The following is a 20,200-nucleotide window of genomic DNA, read 5'->3' as shown; positions in this document are numbered from 1 at the left end:
AGAAACAGAAAAAAATACACTCTGGTCTGTAGACGAACAAATGAAAGAAAAGAGAACAGCAAAAAGAAAGACACCAGCTTAGATTCTAACCTTGATGAGAAATGACAGTAAACATTGAAAAATTATTTTCTACCAAATATAGTGTTTAAGAAACAATATCTGGCACTAGCAAAATCCTATAAGGCAAAAACCAGCTTTTCAAACAATATTATAAAAGATTTTCTATATCTAATCTAAACGATGGTTTTTGGACAGAAGATAAACCAGTTGCAATAAAAGCCCTAAGCTTTATTACTTTGAAGAAAGCAAAGTCATATTCTTCAAAGTTATCTCATTCTAAACACCATTATGCAAACTCTGCAAGAAAGGGCTCTTTCAATTTTTCCTTCCATAATCATGCTAACAGTTCATTCATAAATAAAATGCTATAATTTGATTGTGTTAATTACCAAATTTTCACAATAAAGTAGCAAGCTGCAAAATCTAAGCAAACACTTTATTAACTGTGTGGCAGAGATTATGGGGGGATCAGATTCAGACAATTAAAAAAATATTCACAGCTCACGTCTTTTAAAACAACAACTACCGCTACATTCATATGTACAAACATTTCACTGTTCACAGTTATGTACAACAAAAACATCAATATTAACAATACATTTCCAAAATGTCACAGTTTAACAGGCATAAATGTAAAGAGGTACATGAGGTTTTATCGTGACAAGCTGCCCTTTCAGTCAGTCACACAATTAAACGCAACAATGCTGGAGCAAAAGCAATATGAAAACATTCGTTGGTAGTTTTAAGCGTAAGAAGGAGTAAGAACAGAACTGTTCAATCTGTGGTCCCAAACTACCAAGAAGAGAATCAAAACTGCTGGCCACATTTGCATCATTTGTCTTCCTAATGTACTTTCCTCATTTAGATCTCTGATTTTTATTTATTTATTTACTTTTTTTTAAAGGTACATAGATCTGCTAAAAACATTTATTTAATTTTTCAGGCATTTTTGAGATTGCAATGAAAACATTGTCTAATTGGGTTAAATTGGGTGTGATGTAATTCCCAGATTTTATACTAGCCCTCCAATGCTGGAAGGTGTTGTTGTGCTTGGTGACATCTACCAGGCTAATGATAATTAACACAACAAGCTAAAAGATTCTGCCGGATTAATGACTTTAGCAACTTGTAGACTAATAGAGGTTAAAATGGTTTGACAATTATGGCAAAACAAACAGAGCTAAAAACAGATAACTTTTTTGCAGAAGCCAACAGCAGGGATAACGTTGAAGCCATGCAGCTGCACACAGTTGATCCATGGTTTTACAAGTTAGAGTCTAGGATGTTTTTCTGAACTGAGAGCCAGCAAGTTCTGCTTTTGAGCTTAAATGAAATGCCTCAATACAAAGAAGGACCTGTAGTCATTAGTGCATTAGCATGTAGCATTATATGCAGTAACAGCTATATATACTAAAAGCAGACAGGATGGACCAAAGGTCTGAGCTCACAATGCCAAAAAAAGACTAGTTTATGCAGAATCAGAAGAGAACTGAAAGCATACAGGCTGTCATGGGTTTTTTTTTTTTTTTTTTCATAAAAATGGATAATGGCTATTTATCACTTCCTATTAAACAGGATTGTTGAATTCACACATTCATCCATTATAATCTGAATCAAAGCTACACCCATTAAAACTGAGCTTTCTGAACTTTACAATAAAGCATGAATTTACATGGAAATGTAACAAAGGAATATCAATTCTAAACTTTGAAACTTTAAACTCTTAGATAAAGAAATGGAAAAATGTGTGGGGGGAAAAAAGGTTTAAATCAAATAAAATGAGCTCTCCTTTGATATTGTTTGAAAAAAATGAGATTTTAAAAGCCATAGAGAAATAAATAAAAGGAAAATAAATTATATTTAAAGTAAAAAAGATTTGCATATTCATAAATCTACTGAGTGATCATTCATATTTATGATTGGTAAACATTTTCTTCCTTCCAACAGTGCTTCTTGGCAGTGAGTTTGAAATCGCTAGGAAGCTTGTTTATTTCCCTTTAGATTGTGTCGCATTTGAAAGGAAAATGCATTTGTGATTTGAGCAGCAGAGTTGAGTATGTGAAGAAACTCGCCAATCCTTTCTGTCAATACAAAAGAGGTTTTGGTGAAAAGCAGTGTGAAGGTATGAGATGGCATCTCTGTCTCTGGAAAATCAAGGCTTGTCATCATGAGAGACATTCTTGATATTCTGCAACCAGCGCAACTCATATCTTCTCATTCAGAGACCAACCTCTGTCCTCCAAGCTGCCAGTTTTTACCCCTGAAAAGCACGGCTTGTCAGAAACTATGCCTCCACACTGAAGAGGGAGAGATTATAGAGTAATCTGCCAGCAGACCTGCGAAATCTGGTTGACAACAGGATGTAATCCCACAGCAGTGATTGTCCAAACTGGTCACCAGTTTGGTGATGTTGGCATTTTGGAGGTATTTATGAAAGGCTAAGCACTGCTGAGCCCCCTGGGTTTTAAGTAGACTGTTACACTGTCTTGTTTCTTCATTCTGAAATTATCTAATCAAGAAATGGAAACAAACCAATAGAGAATTACAGAATACGTTGTCTGGTTATAACAAAAATGATTTAGCTATTTTTCATCTGCTCAACCCATAATTTATTCTCTGCTGCTCAACCCACCACTGCATTTTGTGACACCGTTTAAAGGGAAGTAGAGGTTTTCAAATCCAAGAGGCATTGTTAAAGCAAAAAAAGCAATCAAACAAACACAATTTGCTTTCCTTTTGTGCCAAGTGTATATGTGCTTCTATGTGATTCAGCTGCTTTAGTCCTTTATATCATTTGACTGACTGATTTGCCAAAAGGCTGACACTAGGCTGTTTCCAGAAAGAGTTTATCTCACCTTTGTCTGAATGTCAAAGTGAAAGCCTTACTATCACAGTAAGGAATCCAGATACAGTTTTTCCATACCTTATATACAGGGTATGCTAGTAGTTGCATATTTTTATGTCCTATTGCTCACAATGTAATCTACATTCCTACCTATTGACACAAGATTTAGCTGTGACACCTAACCTATACTAATAGAAGCTGTAACATCATACGTAATGGTGAGGAAGTGTTAAAGCAAAGTAGCAAAGCAGTTGATGAAGGAGTGTTATATAAACAAAGTGCCGACATTGTGGAATAAATGTACAAAACATCAAAGTGGTGCTTAATTCTAAAATAGAAGGAAAAAGGAGAATGGTTTTCATATTCTTAGTAAATACAAATAAGTGTGCAATGCATTTTTGTTCGGCACACCTTATTTACACTCTTGAGTTCAATGCATGAATGTGAAGAAGAAAAAGGACAATTCAATATTTTTAACAATAAATATCGGGAAAGTGCTATATGCAGTTTCATTCATTTTACTTTTACTTCAGATATTCCTAGATGAGATCCAGTGTTACTGTTTGCCTTCTGAAGTCACTTAATTTGTAAATTGGAGTCCATCTGTGCATATTTCCAACTCAGTAGAAATCCAGATGTTCTTCGAAGGCCTCAGAGGGTTTTTAGAGAACATTACTGAACAAACAACCTAATAAAGACCAATGAACACAACAGACATGTTAAGAAGAAACTTGTGGAGAAGTTTAAAGCTGAGCTAGAGAGCAACTGTCTCTAGTTATCGTACAGCCACAATTGGCTCCACTGAGAAGATGTCTGTTTTCCCAGTGAGGGGATGCCTGGCCGTGAAGAGCACATGTGCGTCTTTCAGGTTGTGGCTCTGACTGGAGGAGGCATGGCTCTGCTGCAAGGAGTCCTGGCCTGGGCGTGACAAAGCATGGCTCGGCCTGGAGGACTCGTGGTTGTCAGGCCAGGCGGCTCGGTGACATGGAGCACAGGCAACCGGGGGACCTCGCTGGGGCTCTAACCCGACCGCCGCTCTCTGCCTCAGTCGGCACCTGTCGAGGAGCAGCCGCAGCTCCTGGCGGAAGGTGGGATTCAGGCAGCAGTAAATGAAAGGGTTGTAGCAGGTGGAGCTCATTGCGAGCCAGTGAAAGCAGAAGAAGAGGGCGTTTGAGGAGCGGATGGCCTGACTGGACAGCAGCACCACGTAGCAGTTGAGTGGAAACCAGCAGATAGCAAACACCCCGACCACCAGGAGCAGCATGGCCAAGGTTCTCCGCCGCTTCCTCCTCTGGGTGGCGTGCTGAGCTGTCGTCGTGTCGCCAATGGCGTTGTGGCGCCACAGCCTGCGAGCCACCGTGGTGTAGGATGCAGTGATGATGAGGAGCGGCAGCATGTACAGCAGAATGAAGGTCAGGAGATCAATGTACTGCCAGTAGACATCTGATGGCTCAGGGAAATCTGGGACACAAAGGCTGCGCTCCATTTCTGGGCTGGTTAGGGGAAATCAGGAGAGTTGAGAGAAAGGAAAATAATTTAGGTCAGAACTTGGTACATTTCTTAAACTTGAAGAAGCCTTAGAAAAAAAATGCTCATGCTGTTTGACGAGCACTGAAAGTAAAACCAGTTTTGGTGGATTGCCTTGGTGAATTTTTTTTATCAACAAAAGATCACCAGGTCTGGAACAGATTTTCAAATCTGTTCCAAAATTGTGAAATTATTAGAATCCCTCATTTTCTGTGCTACCAACCTAAAGCTAACAGGCTTTCACCAGCTGATCCTCAGATTTATGTTGAGCACTTTGACTAGTCTACTCAAAACCTTTGAGTTAAGTTGGACTTGCTGTCGGGCATCAAAGTCCCATTGCATAACCTAACCGCTTGTGGTTTAGGTCACAATCTGATGGCCGGACAAATAGTCTCCAAAATGGACTATTGGCAAAGCTTTCAAAATCACAAAAAAAAAAGATTTTACTTACTCTGCTGGTCTTTGTTTTACATTAAATCTGCTTAATGATCTGAAACATGTAAGTGTGACAACATACAAAGGCAGAAGAAATCTGTTACAAATTACATCTTCGAGTCGTTACCAGCTTTGAATAATTTTTTCTTTCTTATTCTGGTTGGCAAAATAACTCAAGCTCAGACAGAATAAATGGAGAGCAGGTGATAACATTACATTTAAATTACTACAACAGATTCTCAAATGAATTTCAACCTAAGCTTTGACTTGGCCATTATAACACATAAATATACTTTGATTTTAACCATTTCCTTGTAGTTCTGGTCGTACTTTTAAGGTTATTATCCTGCTGGAAATTGGACCCCTGTCCTCATGCGACCTTTACCAGGTTTTATTATCTCTGCGGATAAATAAATCCCCGGTTGGGAGCTGCAATGTAACAAAACAAAGGAGGCAGAAACCTTTTCGTAAGGTTCTCTAATTGTCTTAAGGACACTTTTGTCATATCTGACTCTGTCTTTTGATTGTTCACTTTTTAATTCTCTCTTATCAACTGTTTCATTTGAGGAGCAAAGTTTATTTTTTTACACATCTTCCCTTTTACTATTTTAACAAGATCAAAGAAAACACCACTCTTCAGAAGAATGAACAAGATTGCTTATTTGCTTTGAAGTTATGAAGTCAAATGTGACTCTTGTCTCTCAGGTGCAAAATAGAAAGTGTGCGTTTGTTTCTGAACTAATTAAGTGTGAACAAGTCTGAGGGTCAAGAATCGTACCTATAGGTGAAAGTCAGAAGTTTTTGGTAGATTGCATGTGGTAGGGAAAAGCAGCTGGCCATTATCCAGATTACAGCCACCCAAACACCACCCTGTGCTGGGGTCATCCGAGGTCTGAGGGGATGCAGTATCACCTGAGGAAACAGAGCAAACAACACTGATGAACCTCTCCACAAACACACACAAACACACGGCAAATCGATATGAAACACATCTGCCCAGGGGGTAAAATCAGCTAGTTCAGTTTTGAAGAAGAGAAGAATATCATCTAGGATTAATTCCCCACATGTATTGTGTCTATTTTTTGCCTTTATTGTGTTTAAAAAAAATCTAGCCTTGGTTTAAGACAATGATTAATTGTCACTTTGTTTACTGGAAGCTTTATTGACCAGAGGCTACAAAGAGGAGACGTCGGCTTTTGTTGTCAAGTAGCTACGAAATAAGGGAAAAAAAAGAAGCTTTTTCTTTGTAGGTGGTTAGTAAGATAAGAAACTGACTCTATCTACAAAGAATTCAGAGGAGCTAAAGGAAAGAGATCTATTGAATTTTCCTGATGCTTTCACGGAACCTCTGTAATTTTTAAAACCTAAAAATAGGTGCACAACCTTGGATATAATGTTGTTTTTCTCCAGTCTGTGTAGTTCAATGTTTTGGTATTGATGAGACCCTAGAAGACAGACAAGTGACAGGAGGAGAATGGTGGATAAACATAAAGAGACTCACGACAGCAACAGCAAAGAACCTAGAGGAACTAGGCAACAGACTCAGGACAGCAGAGGATCTGACCATGAGAAAAATGACCAAGTGACTGATATTACTGCTATGAGGTGAGATAATCACCAGATGGAAAAAGGCTGAAGGTGTGTGAGGAGCGGAGAGAATTACAGAAGTATGGAGAGAACAATGGAGCAGAAAATACCAACATAAGAAACACTGAACAGAAATACAATCTTAACAACACACAGGCTCTAACAAACAGAGTCAAAATGACATATAAAAGCTAAAATCTATACAGACACCCAGAATAACATTTGGATAAATTGTGAAGAAACAATCCTGGCTTAATTCCAGAAAGATATGGTGTAGCTCATTAAAATTGGTATGTTTTAAGGTGAAAACCAGCATATTTTGAAAATGTTCAGTATTGTCAATGTTAATTGTTCCAGAAGCTTATTATTACTCTAATTTATTAACGAAAATAGTTTTACGGTATGTTTGGTGTCAGTGTTTTGCTGAAACACCCAACGGAGTCAAATCAGAACGGGGTCTGGATAAAGCAGGCTAACTTCAATGCCACTGAAAATTCATGAAGCATGTTTAAAAGACAGTGGGTTGTCTTTTCTGGCAGAAGACCAGTCCATCTTAATGACATCTATCACTTCTGATAAAAGTAGCCGGCCAAATAAAAAATCCACTCGGAATTATGCCAGGAGCTTGTTGACAGCTACACAAAAGTGTGTTTTCTCTGCAATTTGCCAAATAATAAACAAATAGCAATAGTGACAGTCATACAGGTGTCTATGTTTGAGCCTGTGGATAAAAGAAAATGTACATTTTATTTAAGCTCATGTATCTAGTTCTAGCTTAAAAACAAAATAGCAAAACTTGTTTTTATAATCACTCCCAAAAAAGAACAATGGACAAAAAGTAAAGAGTGTTTGTCCCAACCAGAGGCACATCCTGTCCTGTTCTGTGATTTGGCTGTTTTCTGGGATCAGGACCTGCCTGACCTCAAAGCCTTTCTTCTCAGAAAATCTCAATTCCCCCCGCCCTCCCCCCCCCAAACATGACATGCCACTGAAATAGGAATTTTGAAAAAAATTCCAATAATTGTGAAAACTTTGATTTAGCTTTTCATAGAAAGAGACCATAAAATAAAGTAGAAAAGAAGTAGTAAAAAAACATCTGAATTTGCTTTCTAAATTCTCTTGAGAATTGGACTAGAGCCAGTATAATAATCCACTTTCCACTTGAAGTGCTAAATATTGTAATTCTGAGAATACATTTTCATAATATGTTCCTTTCCTAAATAGTGCAATTTATGCTCTCTGGCATAGAGAATTTTTTCCTTGAGACAAATACATTTTTTATAGATTTCAATATGAATAAAAATATTCAATTTAATGGTGCTGATATTTTTTGATACATAATATAATAAACAAGTTCAATACCTTTTTTTTAAAAAAAAAAAAAAGAAGAAAATACATAGAAGATTCTGTGCAAAAATAAGATAAAGGTACGCTTGGAACCCTGTATGTAAAAGTCAAGCCGGGAAAGGTTAAACATATTTAATTGATATAATTATGCATGTGCATGCTGTTCAGTAATGGCTTCTTGGGAGCGACTTTCTAGTCAGACTCTGAAGGAGACAGAATGCTGAGTGGCTGTCAAATCAAATCTAGGTGTGCAGGCAAAATGGAAACATGTTTCTCCATACAAACCGCTAAAAAAATGCACATCTCTAAACACCCACCAGCTCCAATCCTCCAGCTGGTCCCCAACACACACACTTTATTATGTGACCATGATAGCAGCCTGCGATGTAACAAGACTAATGCACTGGGATGGATGGTTAGATCAGCAACTCTTTAGATCATTAAGATAATTTAATAAGTTAGATTGAACATGCATTATTGGGTGTCAAGGCAGGTAAATCTGGCACTCATCTGCGTAGTAGTGGAAGATGACACATTTTTGAGGGGAATAAAATACCACAAAGTGGTTAATCTAATGGCTACAGTTAACCATACAGACTCACTAGAATGAATGCAAATCATTTTCTTGTAGTGAGGAGGAAGAATCACAAACTGATATTGACCAAAAGATATAAAGGTGTGTCAAGGGGATCTGGGCACAACCTACCACTTTTCACAAAATAATTAAAAAGTAGAATGCTGAGAAATGACCCTTTATTACAACATCTTCATCATGCTTGGTACAAATCAATATTCAGTGTTTCAATCACTTGCTGTTTCTTTCTGAGGCAATAAAAGTGGCATCAGAGAAATTTCATGACTGTAATAGGTGGAGAATTCAGTCCTTGTTAAAGACATTTTCATTTTGATAAATATCTGAACGTGATCTAATACAAATCTATCTACACAGAGATTATTCTACAGCTCACTTCCTAAAGTGCTGCAACTTAACATCAGCTTGAAGTTCCATTATGGGTAACTTTCATGCTCCTAGTCAGGTGCAAGTCCATCCATCCTTCTATTTTCTAACACCCTTGTCCCTAGTAGGGTTGGGAGGGGTGCTGGTGCCAATCTCCAGCTAATGTTCCGGGTGAGAGGCGGGGTCAAACCCTGGACAGGTCTCCAGTCTGTCTCAGGGCAACACAGAGACAGACAGGACAGACAACCATGCACACACACACTCAGGGAGAATTTAGAGAGACCAATTTACCTAACAGTCATGTTTCTGGACTGTGGGAGGAAGCAGGAGTACCCGAAGAGAACCCATGCATGCACAGGGAGAACATGCAAACTCCATGCAGAAAGACCCCGGGCCGGGAATCAAACTGCAAGGCAACAGTGCTACCAACTGCGCCACTGTGCAGCCCTCAGGTGCAAGTCATCTAACTGAAAGGAGAATAAGCTGTTTGGCTTTGGTGGAGGGCGATTTGGCAGAGTTTCATGAACCTGAAGCCACAGATTCAACAGTCTAACCCATAATTGTTTTTGATTTTTTTCCAACATAATGTGCCACTTTTTGTTGAACTATTGCAAAAGTCACTGTTACATCAGAGAAAAAATAATTTCCTTACTTTCTTCTTGCTGAGTTTAATCAGTTCATATAAAAAGGATAGACAATTATGGATGAAAAGCAGAAATTATCTTGGCAAGTAACCATGACCTGCCACATCCAACCCCCATCCCATGTCAGCCACTTCAAGCACTCAGCATGCAAAGGTAAAGTAAGATTAAATAATATTGTTACATGGCACTTGAGAAATACTTATGTACGGTAATTAATTCAGAAAAAGAAAATGGTGCATAATTGTCATTAACTTTCAATGCAGTGCGCTTCGTTTGGTTGTGATTATTTCAAACATCCTAGTTACTCATTAAGTCTAGATAGATTATAGTCAATAGATTCCCACGTTTCTGTGGAATCAGAGTAGTACTCAAGTTTGATCACTCAAGGGATGGAATAAATAAAATAAAAAAAAACATGGGTGACAAAGAAGGCTTTATTTTGTTGATTGCTCCAAGTAAAATATTTTGGTGTCATGATGAGTCATTCATGCTGTATTTCACTCAGAAGCATGGCTTCCTTTAGTCATCAGATTTGTTGAATTGTCCTGAGTTTGTTTTTATGTTTCTGTAATCTATGACATGAAGTGAGAACATAAAGCAGGAATACTACACTGCTGCTCTTGTGAAATGTTTTGACAAATTAGTTCACAAACGTGCAGATATCAAAATGCAATTTTTTGTTTAAAAAAAACAACTATCATACATAACCCATATACTTTCATTAATCCGTTCTGTCATCATCTGCTCATTGTGCACAGGTTCATCAAGTGCATCTTTCATCTCCTGCTTGCACAGCGTCTCAGCCTCTGAAGAGATTAAATTTATTTGGTTTCCTAAAAGCAGGACTTATGTGTATTTTGGTACATTTGAACCCTGTCTGACTACCTACTTTAAGGCTTTGTTCTCAAACAAATTGTCCCATTGTTTGAATGATCATCACCTCTTTATTTATCCATGTGTTGGCTATACATAAACTGGCCTTTTGTAAGACAGTGCATTTTAATGCAGCACAAGTTGGTGTATTCTACACATAACCAACCATTAGTTCAGTAACACATGTAAAAATGAACTAATGGTGTAATAGCTAAAACATGTAGAACCATGTAGAGCTGAATTCATTTCAAGTTAGGAAAAAAATAAATAAAAATCCACTCGAAGTACCGAGTGTTTTTGATGTAAAGATGATGGATCAAAAGAGACCACTCTTCATTTTGTTCAATGAGGAATAAATGGATCCTGAAGATGTGATCCATGCTTGAGGTCTATTGAAGATCCATTAAGAACTTGAATTAGGCTGTAAAGCATCAACATTAGCCAAACACTTGTTAAGGAGAAAAGTTATTATGTTAGCTTAAATTTTGGAAAAAGCATGGCTCTCCTTTTCCTCCTGTTAGCCGGGTCGCGAGCGGATGTCATCACGGCTGCAAAAGTACGGCGAAACAGAATGACGTCACAGATCACAGAGTTTAATTCATACAGAGCAATCGACAACAAAGCTGCAGAGGAACAGAGATATGCATTTTCTCATGAAAATAAAAACACACAAGGGAAGACAAACGAACACAGAGACAGACAAAGGCGCCCACGTGGAGAAAAGATGAAAAAACTCTCTCCTCTCCTGTGCTGACCTGAAACTATAAACCAAAAGGGTGTTTCCCTATTTAATATATGCAAAGAAGGCGTTCTGCTCTTCGACCAATTAGAACTCCCTCAGGCCCCCAAAGAAAGTTGGGACTTCCTGATTTATAGCAAAGGTGTCTGTTTTTTATCTAAGTAAAGGCGGACCACTTCGTGCCCATCTCCATCCGACCCGGGCCGAGAGGCGCCAAGAAGTCTCTGACCCCTTTCGGACTGTAAATTTTATTGCTCTGTGTGTCAGCGGGGGAGGAAAAGGGCCCTGCTTTGTTTGAATGTCTGCTATTGTGAGCTCCCCCATGCTCCACAGAAAACTGTTCCAAATAAAGTGTTGGCTATCCCTTTACACATGTCGTAAGATTAAGTGTATTTTTAGCATTAACCCTCTATGGCATGGCGTTGCCCTCAGGCAACAAACCACATAGCTGTACCTCACATTGCTCCTTTATTTTATTTTTTGGGGGGCATGATTTTTGACATATTTTTGTCCAAAAAAAAGTTTTTTTATGAATATAGTTTTTGTTTGATTTGTATTTCATTTCTCATAATCAGTGTAGACAATCTTGGTGTTCTAGACCAATGTTACCCTGAGGCAACAAACCCAAATCTGGTTCCAGGAGGTGTCAGAGTCCGATTTTATGATTGACATGTAATTAGGGACCACCAAGCTCCCAAAGAATGCAGGAAAATATTTCTTCCCCACAAAAATAAAAAGTCATGCCATAGAGGGTTAAATAATCATTTTCCTTAGCAATCCCCCTTTTGAGGTCTTTTTCAAAAGACCTCAATAAAAATTGAGTAAGCCTTCTAATACCGAACCAAAACTATGTATGAAAAAACGAAAAAACCAAAAAATAAAAAGACAAAAGAGTGACGTACCCTAATTACATACAATCCACCTTTAAAACAAAACCCAAGGTGTAGAAAGACTTATCCTTAAAAGTGTAAAATCATAAAACAAAATTATCACAATACAACCAAAACACAAAGTATAAAATGAAAAAAAAACAAAACAGGGACATACATATAAAAACTAGTAAGAAATGCTCTGCAACTTCAAAGACAACATTCATCACAAAATTACAAACCGTCGAAACAAGAAACACACAAAATTACAATCTGCTGCACGTCTTTTCTGTTTTTTTTTTTTTTTTTTTTTTTAAATGTCCATCGACAGTCTCTCAAAAAATATGAAGTCTTCGTCAGGAATTGTTCAAAAAATGCGCGCAAAAAACAAAACGACAGTCCTTTTCAGAGTTCACAACGAACGAAAAAACACGCAATAAAAATTAATGTCGATCCTCTTGCAGCCTGAACTCCTCGGTTGGAAACCTCAAGTTTCCACCTTAGCGTCCGTTGCTCACTGAAAATTGGATTATTATGCCAATATAACCGTGAGTTTCAAAAAGAAAGTGAAATCTCCTCGTGAGGAAATTAGATCTTAGGAAACGACCTGTCCTTTTTAACACAGAGGATGTTCGTAAAAACTGGAAATTTTGCACCATAAAACAACACTAAAAATTTCTCTGTATTTATAAGACAAGAAATACCCAGTGATATTTTATCTCCAATCACACACACTTTCACACCAAAATGAATTGCAACACAACACAAAAACACAAAACATGTTACAGAAAACACAAAACACACATCTCTGGCCAGGTTTTATAGTCAGTCAGAATTTCATCAGTCCCCAAGTGTCAGTCTGTGGTCATTATTCTATCAAATTTTACTGTAATTTATATCAATTTTACTGAAGTTTATATGAAATTTACTGAAGCTTCAGGAATTGTCCAATGTTTTATTAACATATTTTCATGTGTCAATTTAATTAATTTTAAACTCCAATCGTCAGGAACCTTTTAATTCCCCGTGCACGTTTAAAAAGAGATCTCAAAGTTATGTTAAAATCAAACCACAACCAATAATTTTGTTTTCTGGTACCAGTTTTATGTACTTAACTCCTATTTTTATTTATTTATTTATTTATTTATTTTTTAAACCAAACGACCACGTTTTCGCCATCGTTCTACTTTCCCCGTTAAGACGAACCCCGACCATAAAATAGCGTATAGCACGTGTCGCAACTCAGTGTCCATAATAACTTTACAATAAAACGCAGCAAAAGCAACTCACGTTCACGCAAACAGCGCTTTGCAAACAACTTAACACTCTGCTCAAACACACAGCCAGCCCGAACTCGCGCACGCGCACACACACGGCCACACAGATACACACGCAGATACACACATGCACACATACACACACCCAGAGCTCTGGAGTTCAAACAGCCTCGTGTCGCGACAACAAGCACAGATCGCCACACAGAGAAACACAAAGAAACACAGAGACACAAAACACAGTTTCGGACAGACGTACAAGACAGAGGGGAAAAAATAAATATAAAAATAAAATGCCGGCTAAAAACTGCAGTAATTTCCAAACTTATAAACTTAGTCCTCCGAGTGATCCAACTCTATCTTAGTCCTCCGAGTGATCCAACTCTATCTTAGTCCTCCGAGTGATACAACTCTATCTTAGTCCTCCGAGTGATACAACTCTATCTTAGTCCTCCGAGTGATACAACTCAAATCTCAGTCCTTAATCCTGCCACAGAAAGGTGATTCAACCTGCTTTCAGTCCTTAATCGGTGATTCAACCTAGACACAAACTTTCCCAATTTTTTCGAAGGGACAGAATTAAGCCTTCAGGAAAAATTCACTTAAAACCTAGCCTTATAACAGCGGTAATGTTAAGCCGACTGCTTGGACCTGCCACGATCCTCTGTACCCGTGTCTATTCAAAGCTATTAACAACAAAGTCCTTTAGAAGCATCTTCATACATCTGCAGCTTTCCATCCCTGTAGTCACACTCCAAAACAGCCAGCACCGATCGCCCACGTGTCGCAGACACGGAAACAAATCAAAGAGTCTTACCCGACTGTAGCGTCCGAGCCGAACCGGGCCAGCGCGTGACAGAGCCGTCCGCTCAGAATCCGCAACCGAACGAGCCCCCAAATTGTTAAGGAGAAAAGTTATTATGTTAGCTTAAATTTTGGAAAAAGCATGGCTCTCCTTTTCCTCCTGTTAGCCGGGTCGCGAGCGGATGTCATCACGGCTGCAAAAGTACGGCGAAACAGAATGACGTCACAGATCACAGAGTTTAATTCATACAGAGCAATCGACAACAAAGCTGCAGAGATACAGAGATATGCATTTTCTCATGAAAATAAAAACACACAAGGGAAGACAAACGAACACAGAGACAGACAAAGGCGCCCACGTGGAGAAAAGATGAAAAAACTCTCTCCTCTCCTGTGCTGACCTGAAACTATAAACCAAAAGGGTGTTTCCCTATTTAATATATGCAAAGAAGGCGTTCTGCTCTTCGACCAATTAGAACTCCCTCAGGCCCCCAAAGAAAGTTGGGACTTCCTGATTTATAGCAAAGGTGTCTGTTTTTTATCTAAGTAAAGGCGGACCACTTCGTGCCCATCTCCATCCGACCCGGGCCGAGAGGCGCCAAGAAGTCTCTGACCCCTTTCGGACTGTAAATTTTATTGCTCTGTGTGTCAGCGGGGGAGGAAAAGGGCCCTGCTTTGTTTGAATGTCTGCTATTGTGAGCTCCCCCATGCGCCACAGAAAACTGTTCCAAATAAAGTGTTGGCTATCCCTTTACACATGTCGTAAGATTAAGTGTATTTTTAGCATTAAATAATCATTTTCCTTAGCACACTGTAGAGAGAACATTGCACTTGCCAACTACTAAAACATTCATAAAAGGAGTATCATTTTGCAAACAAACCTATATCCGTCTTTTTATACATATTTATATATATTCCACAAACCATAATGTATCTTAGAATTTTATGAGACACAAATAAGCGCACAACTGAAAGCAAAATTCCCCCGAGTAAATAGTTTGCACAAAAATCTTTTGGGAATAAAAGTTGTAGAGGTAAGTTTCATCCAGAGACTGAAATTCTTGTCCGTTGTTCTTAGTAAAAGACTCAAATTTAGTCAATAATATTTCAAATTCATTGAATGGATCTGTATATCGAAGTAAATAAATAATTCCATGCTCCTGAAAAATACAATTAATGCTATAAATCTGGCCATCTAACATTTCAAACTTTATATTTATCATATTCAGAATATCATTAAGCAGGGAGCATTGTGAAGATCATATTTATTTTAATTTCTCCAGTGCATTTAACAAATTTAGCCTAATTTATTATGTCAGAAACACCAGAAGACAGGAGGCCTTTAAAATCGACTGGCTCCATGACTACCCAAAACAGACCACAGTTTCTCAGACTGAAGGCTTGTGTGTTTAAACATTTGACCAGCAGCATAAGGGATTCTCATGATTCCTTTTATTTTTGTACACCTCAGACTTCTAGTAAAACTCAGAGTCCTGTCATCTACGAAATTGCCCAGATGGCTCTTAGTGCTTCTTGACCACTCACTTTGTGACATGGTGTGGAGACAATCATCTCATTTTCAGTGGGAAAAGAACAAATGGCATGATTGTAACTTTCAGGAGTAGCAAGAAGAGCTCAAACACTATTTGCATCATTTGGGTGGGGAAAAAAAAAGTTGAGGTGGTGGATTATTAAAAATACCTCCAGTCCAACAGACTGGACTAGAGGCACAACAATGAAGCTGTCTACAAAAGGGACGGAGCAGGCTGTACTTTTAGAGGAAGCTCAGATCCTTATCCAAGGTTTGCAGCATTGAAGGATACAATAATAATAATAATAATAATAATAATAATAATAATAATAATAAATCATGACAACAATAAGAATGATAATAAAAAAAATTCATAGATCTCTATGACGACTTTGTAGTTGTCAGTTCTTTTGTGTGTGTGTTTTTTTGTTGTTGTTATTTAACAATGCTTCACAATAAAGTCCCATTTTGTTCCAATACACAATAAAATCAGTGCATCACTGATGAAGTTGTATGTCCTAAAAGCATTAAAAACTACAGTGCTGTGATTCCAAAGCAGCAGTGGGGCAAAATATAATTTACTGTATTCAGATAGACTTTATGCAAAATATAATTTACTGTATTCAGACAGACTTTATTTTTCCAATTGTCTGCTGAATACTTGGTCTGTGTTGTATTTGGTGTTAATGTGAGTGTTGTTGCTGCATGAACTCATCATTTTCTTCATTCATTCATTCAGCCAGACAAAAAAAGACAGAAGACTGAGGCACAGCTTTAGAAAACATGGCTATAGTTCATAAAACAATTGGATATCTCCAGATACAATGTGCTTTCAGTCTGTGTTTTTCAATCACATCTTAGCTGAAAGGGACCCTGGCCCGACGTGTTTCATTGTTACCTCTGGTCACAGAAGCAGAATCTAAAATGAAGTTGAAGAAAATAACATTTCATTTGTATTTCATTTGCAGTAATAACTAAAAAGGCAATTACTGGCTGTTTTTTATTGCTTTTTTTTTTTACCTATTCTTACATTTTCTAGCATTCCATTTTCCCTGTAGTTAATTTAGATATGTTTCACTTAAATTACAACTAAACTTCTTTTGTGCTTTTAAGATTAAATTAAGGGACGTAGTGAATCAAAATGACTACAAGGCGACTGAAAAAGCAGACTAAACTTTAAACGTTTAGAAAACCTCAAAAACTATTGCTTCATACACCACTGAGAAATCACAATCTGACTCACTGGGAACAAACAGATAAAGAAATAAAGAATGACTCAATCTTTTTGTACGGATCTGAAAGCTGATAGCACAGTGAATCCGCCTGAAATTCTGTTTTAAAAGCATCTTTGAAGATGGAACATGTTCACATTTATTGAATCTCACATTCAATATTAATTTCAAGAAGAGTATTCATATTGCACCTGTTAAAACAAAGACAAAGCAGATTTCAAATAATTACAGCTCCGCTAAGGTGTCATGAAGTTCCCTGAATGGGATCCTTTCAGGTTGCTGGTTTTATGTCACTTCATCTCCTCCTGTAATATGGAAATCAATCAAAGACCCCCATTATGAGGAAAGTCTTATTCTGAAGAAAGAAAGACGAGAGGAGGCGTGTTTATAGAGTTACATGAGAAAATGCATACCTATAAAAGATTGGATGCTGTATTGATTCATATTGTCAGTAGACATTCTTCTCGAACTTTGCAAAAATCAAATCTAAGGGTGAAATTAAATTCGAAAAGTGTTCATGTGCTTAAAAATGTGCTGTGTTCATTATTTTCTCTCTTTTCACTCCTCACTTGAAAACAGACTTAGATGCAAAGTAAGGAGGTGAACAGGGGATAGATAGCACAGGAGAGAAGACCGTCTTTCGATTTGACTATAAAGCCCTGCAGTTCAGCAAAGACAGAGGGGAAACCCTGTAGTGCAAGCACAAGCTGACCTGTCTCCTGTCCAGAGCGATGGCGGTGAGAGTCAGAGTGGACACGTGCAGAGAGCAATACTGTACAAAGCGACTGATGTGACACATTGTCCTCCCAAACACCCAGGTCCTGTGCACAAAGCGGACCTGAGGGAACACAAACACCCAGGAGCTCAGATTACAGCTACAAATTTAACAATCTAAAAGTTATTAAGCTTTGGAGAATATACTAATACAGCGCTGCCCCTCCCCCACTTGTGTCTGTAACATATTGAGAGAAAGATCACTTAATTTTTCACACCAACAAAATTACTGGAAATAATTCAGACTCCTAAAGACGTGGACGGCGACAGAGTGGATAAACAAGCTCCTAGTAATTCTGATTTTAAACTACAGCTGAAAAGCTGCAAGGTAAAGCAAGCTTATTAAAGCAAAGCTAGCTAAGATCTTATTTAAAATTTTTGGTTATTTAACTCAAGGTTATAATACAGCGTCTCATACAAGTTTATGCCTCACTGATGAATACATTTATTTTAATCATACAAGAACGAAAGGTATTATACAGTGACTCCAAATTAATCTCGTTAAAATAATTGATAATTTATTATTTCAAATTATTGATAGCTATCATTATTGCTTATAAATATTGACTGAAATCTACCAAAAATAAAACGTGTTCACTCTGTTACATTTTACTAGTATTTAACGTATTTTTAGTGCTGTAGTGACATTACACACGAGTGCGTTAAATGCTCAACAAAGCAAGAACAGCTATTATTGGTGAACGTCACTGAAAGTGGGACCCTTTCAAACTAGTCGACAAAATATTTGGCGAGCGGGACAGTTCCGGTAAAGTTGTCTTACCAGAGTGAACGGCGTGTTAAGCACCGTGATGAAGATATCGGCCACAGCCAGGTTCAGGATGAATAAGCTGGTGGAGGACTGAGTGCGCTTGTTTTTGGCCACCACATGGCACACCAGCGTGTTTCCGAACAGAGACACCACGATGATGAGAGAGTAGGCGGCCACCAGCAGCACCTTCACCCAGCACTCCTGCGCCTCCTTCCCCCTGCTCCTCCTATTGGCCAGGGCGCGCCAGTCCTCCAGCATCCCGTCGTCAAAGTCCAGGAGGAAAACACCCGAAGTCCGGTTCCCCGACTTGGCCGAAACATTCAGTAAACTCTCCGTGTGTGAGAACATCTCCTCTCCGAGGAGTGAGGAGTCGTTAAGCGTTTGTTCCGCAGCTGCCCGGTGAGAGCAGAACGTCCAGGCAACAAATGGCCAAACACACGCAGCTCGCATTTTTCTGCCCTCCGATAAGAAACAAGGTGTGATCTGAAGGTGCGGTCTCTCCCTGCTCTAGCTGTGCCTCTGAGGTGCTGTTGGTGCTGAAGCTGCAGCAACAAGTAGTGATGCAGCTCTGCAGCGCTGATGTCTTTAAACACGCGGGGCATCCTCTGACTGCGGTCCAGGTGGGCTGCAGCTTACTCTGCCAGGACCCCTGGCCGCGCAGTCCTCCCATTAAACACACACACACACCCTCACTCACATACCTTGCCTCTTCCATCGATGTTTTTAAGCCAGTCTGACTCATAAATACAGACACTTTGAAGTTCCAGATCAGTTTTAAAAAAAAGGCTTTTGCTTTCTGCGATTATTGATTTGCACTCGGAAAGCTGTTTGTCTTTTCAACGTGGCTGTTTTAAAAGTCAAACGCTGCTGTGTTTATCCCCAGAGACTTTCCAGGCGCTCTAAACCTAAATCCTTGTAATGAGAAAAATGGTTGAAATGCATGTAAATGAAGTGATGTTTGCCCTTCACTGCCATCCTTTATTTCCCATTTGCTTTCACTTGCTCAGAGAATATTGTTATCTTGTGTAACCTAAAAACATTTACTGCAGAGGGATGAACTCCTGTGTGAGCCCTTCGTTTTGTCACACAAAACTTAGAGATTTCTAGTTTGATATTTTATGGTGACACTCAAACGCTTTAGATACAAAGCATACTTCATTTTTAAAGGAAAGAGGCTGTTCATATCAACTGGCCTAAACACTAAGAATTGGTTGTGACATCCTTGACAGCAGCAACAACAACTGGCATCAAGCACTACCAAAAGCTGGCAAGGGCTTGTACAGGAATTCTCTTTCAGGATATTTGGTAAAGAGGAGAATTAATTATTATTTCAATTCTGTTAAATCATCCAGGTCCTTAAAAACTCCACTTTGATTTCCTAATTCTATAGATATATCAGCAAATAGGAAAAATCTGTAATAGGCTACTGTGCAGCACTGTGGAAGAAAACAATGAAAGAGAACAATGGTTGTATAGGATGAGACCCAAAGACTAATCAGGAGAAATTGCATTAAAATGCTATGCCAAGAATTCTTTATCTTCTAATTGACTGGAGTTTCTGCTTGTAAAAATGCTGTGTATTTATCAAAGTTATATTTTTTGAATATTTTGTTTATCTTCCTAAATTATGAATCATATGTACTTTTTTATTTTCATTCATGTCATTTTGCTGAATATAAAAAAAAACATGTTGGAATTAGTCAGAAGACTAATGCACTTTAGCTCTCAGGGTAAAAAAGGTTTTGAAGAAATTTCTCTTAAAATAGCCATGAGGTTTGGTGTTATGTAAGAAATATACCAAAGATTATTGTCTGGATTTAGTGACACCTGGAGAAGACGCTTTACTTTTTTTACTCCAGGCTATTCAAACTACTCATAAAATTAGTAATATTTTTACAAAGTACTTTTCAAAACCATCCTAAATGTTACTTT

At 38.2% G+C, this 20,200-nt stretch overlaps 1 protein-coding gene across 1 annotated transcript; it reads right to left on the bottom strand.

The window, feature by feature from the left end:
• Positions 1 to 1,899: 1,899 nt before the first annotated feature.
• Positions 1,900 to 18,815, bottom strand: gpr83 (G protein-coupled receptor 83). Its single transcript, XM_005807785.2, has 4 exons — positions 18,281 to 18,815; positions 17,438 to 17,563; positions 5,646 to 5,779; positions 1,900 to 4,398 (listed from the first exon to the last, which is right to left on the bottom strand). The coding sequence occupies exons 1-4, from the start codon at positions 18,716 to 18,718 to the stop codon at positions 3,681 to 3,683; spliced, it is 1,416 nt and encodes a 471-aa protein (XP_005807842.1). The 5' UTR covers positions 18,719 to 18,815; the 3' UTR covers positions 1,900 to 3,680.
• Between the last annotated feature and the right edge of the window lie 1,385 nt (positions 18,816 to 20,200).

Source organism: Xiphophorus maculatus, chromosome 5, assembly GCF_002775205.1.
Source record: "Xiphophorus maculatus strain JP 163 A chromosome 5, X_maculatus-5.0-male, whole genome shotgun sequence".
Taxonomy (NCBI): Eukaryota; Metazoa; Chordata; class Actinopteri; order Cyprinodontiformes; family Poeciliidae; genus Xiphophorus; species Xiphophorus maculatus.
Note: the sequence above shows the minus strand (reverse complement) of the source record. Positions and strands in the feature narration are given on the sequence as shown.

Excerpts from the sequence above, each read along its gene's own strand:
- gpr83 (XM_005807785.2), bottom strand. The coding sequence starts at position 18,718 with ATGCGAGCTGCGTGTGTTTGGCCATTTGTTGCCTGGACGTTCTGCTCT. Across the intron at positions 17,564-18,280 it reads TTAACACGCCGTTCACTCTG|GTCCGCTTTGTGCACAGGAC; the intron begins GTAAGACAACTT and ends GTGTTCCCTCAG. Across the intron at positions 5,780-17,437 it reads TCGCTCTGGACAGGAGACAG|GTGATACTGCATCCCCTCAG; the intron begins GTCAGCTTGTGC and ends CTGTTTCCTCAG.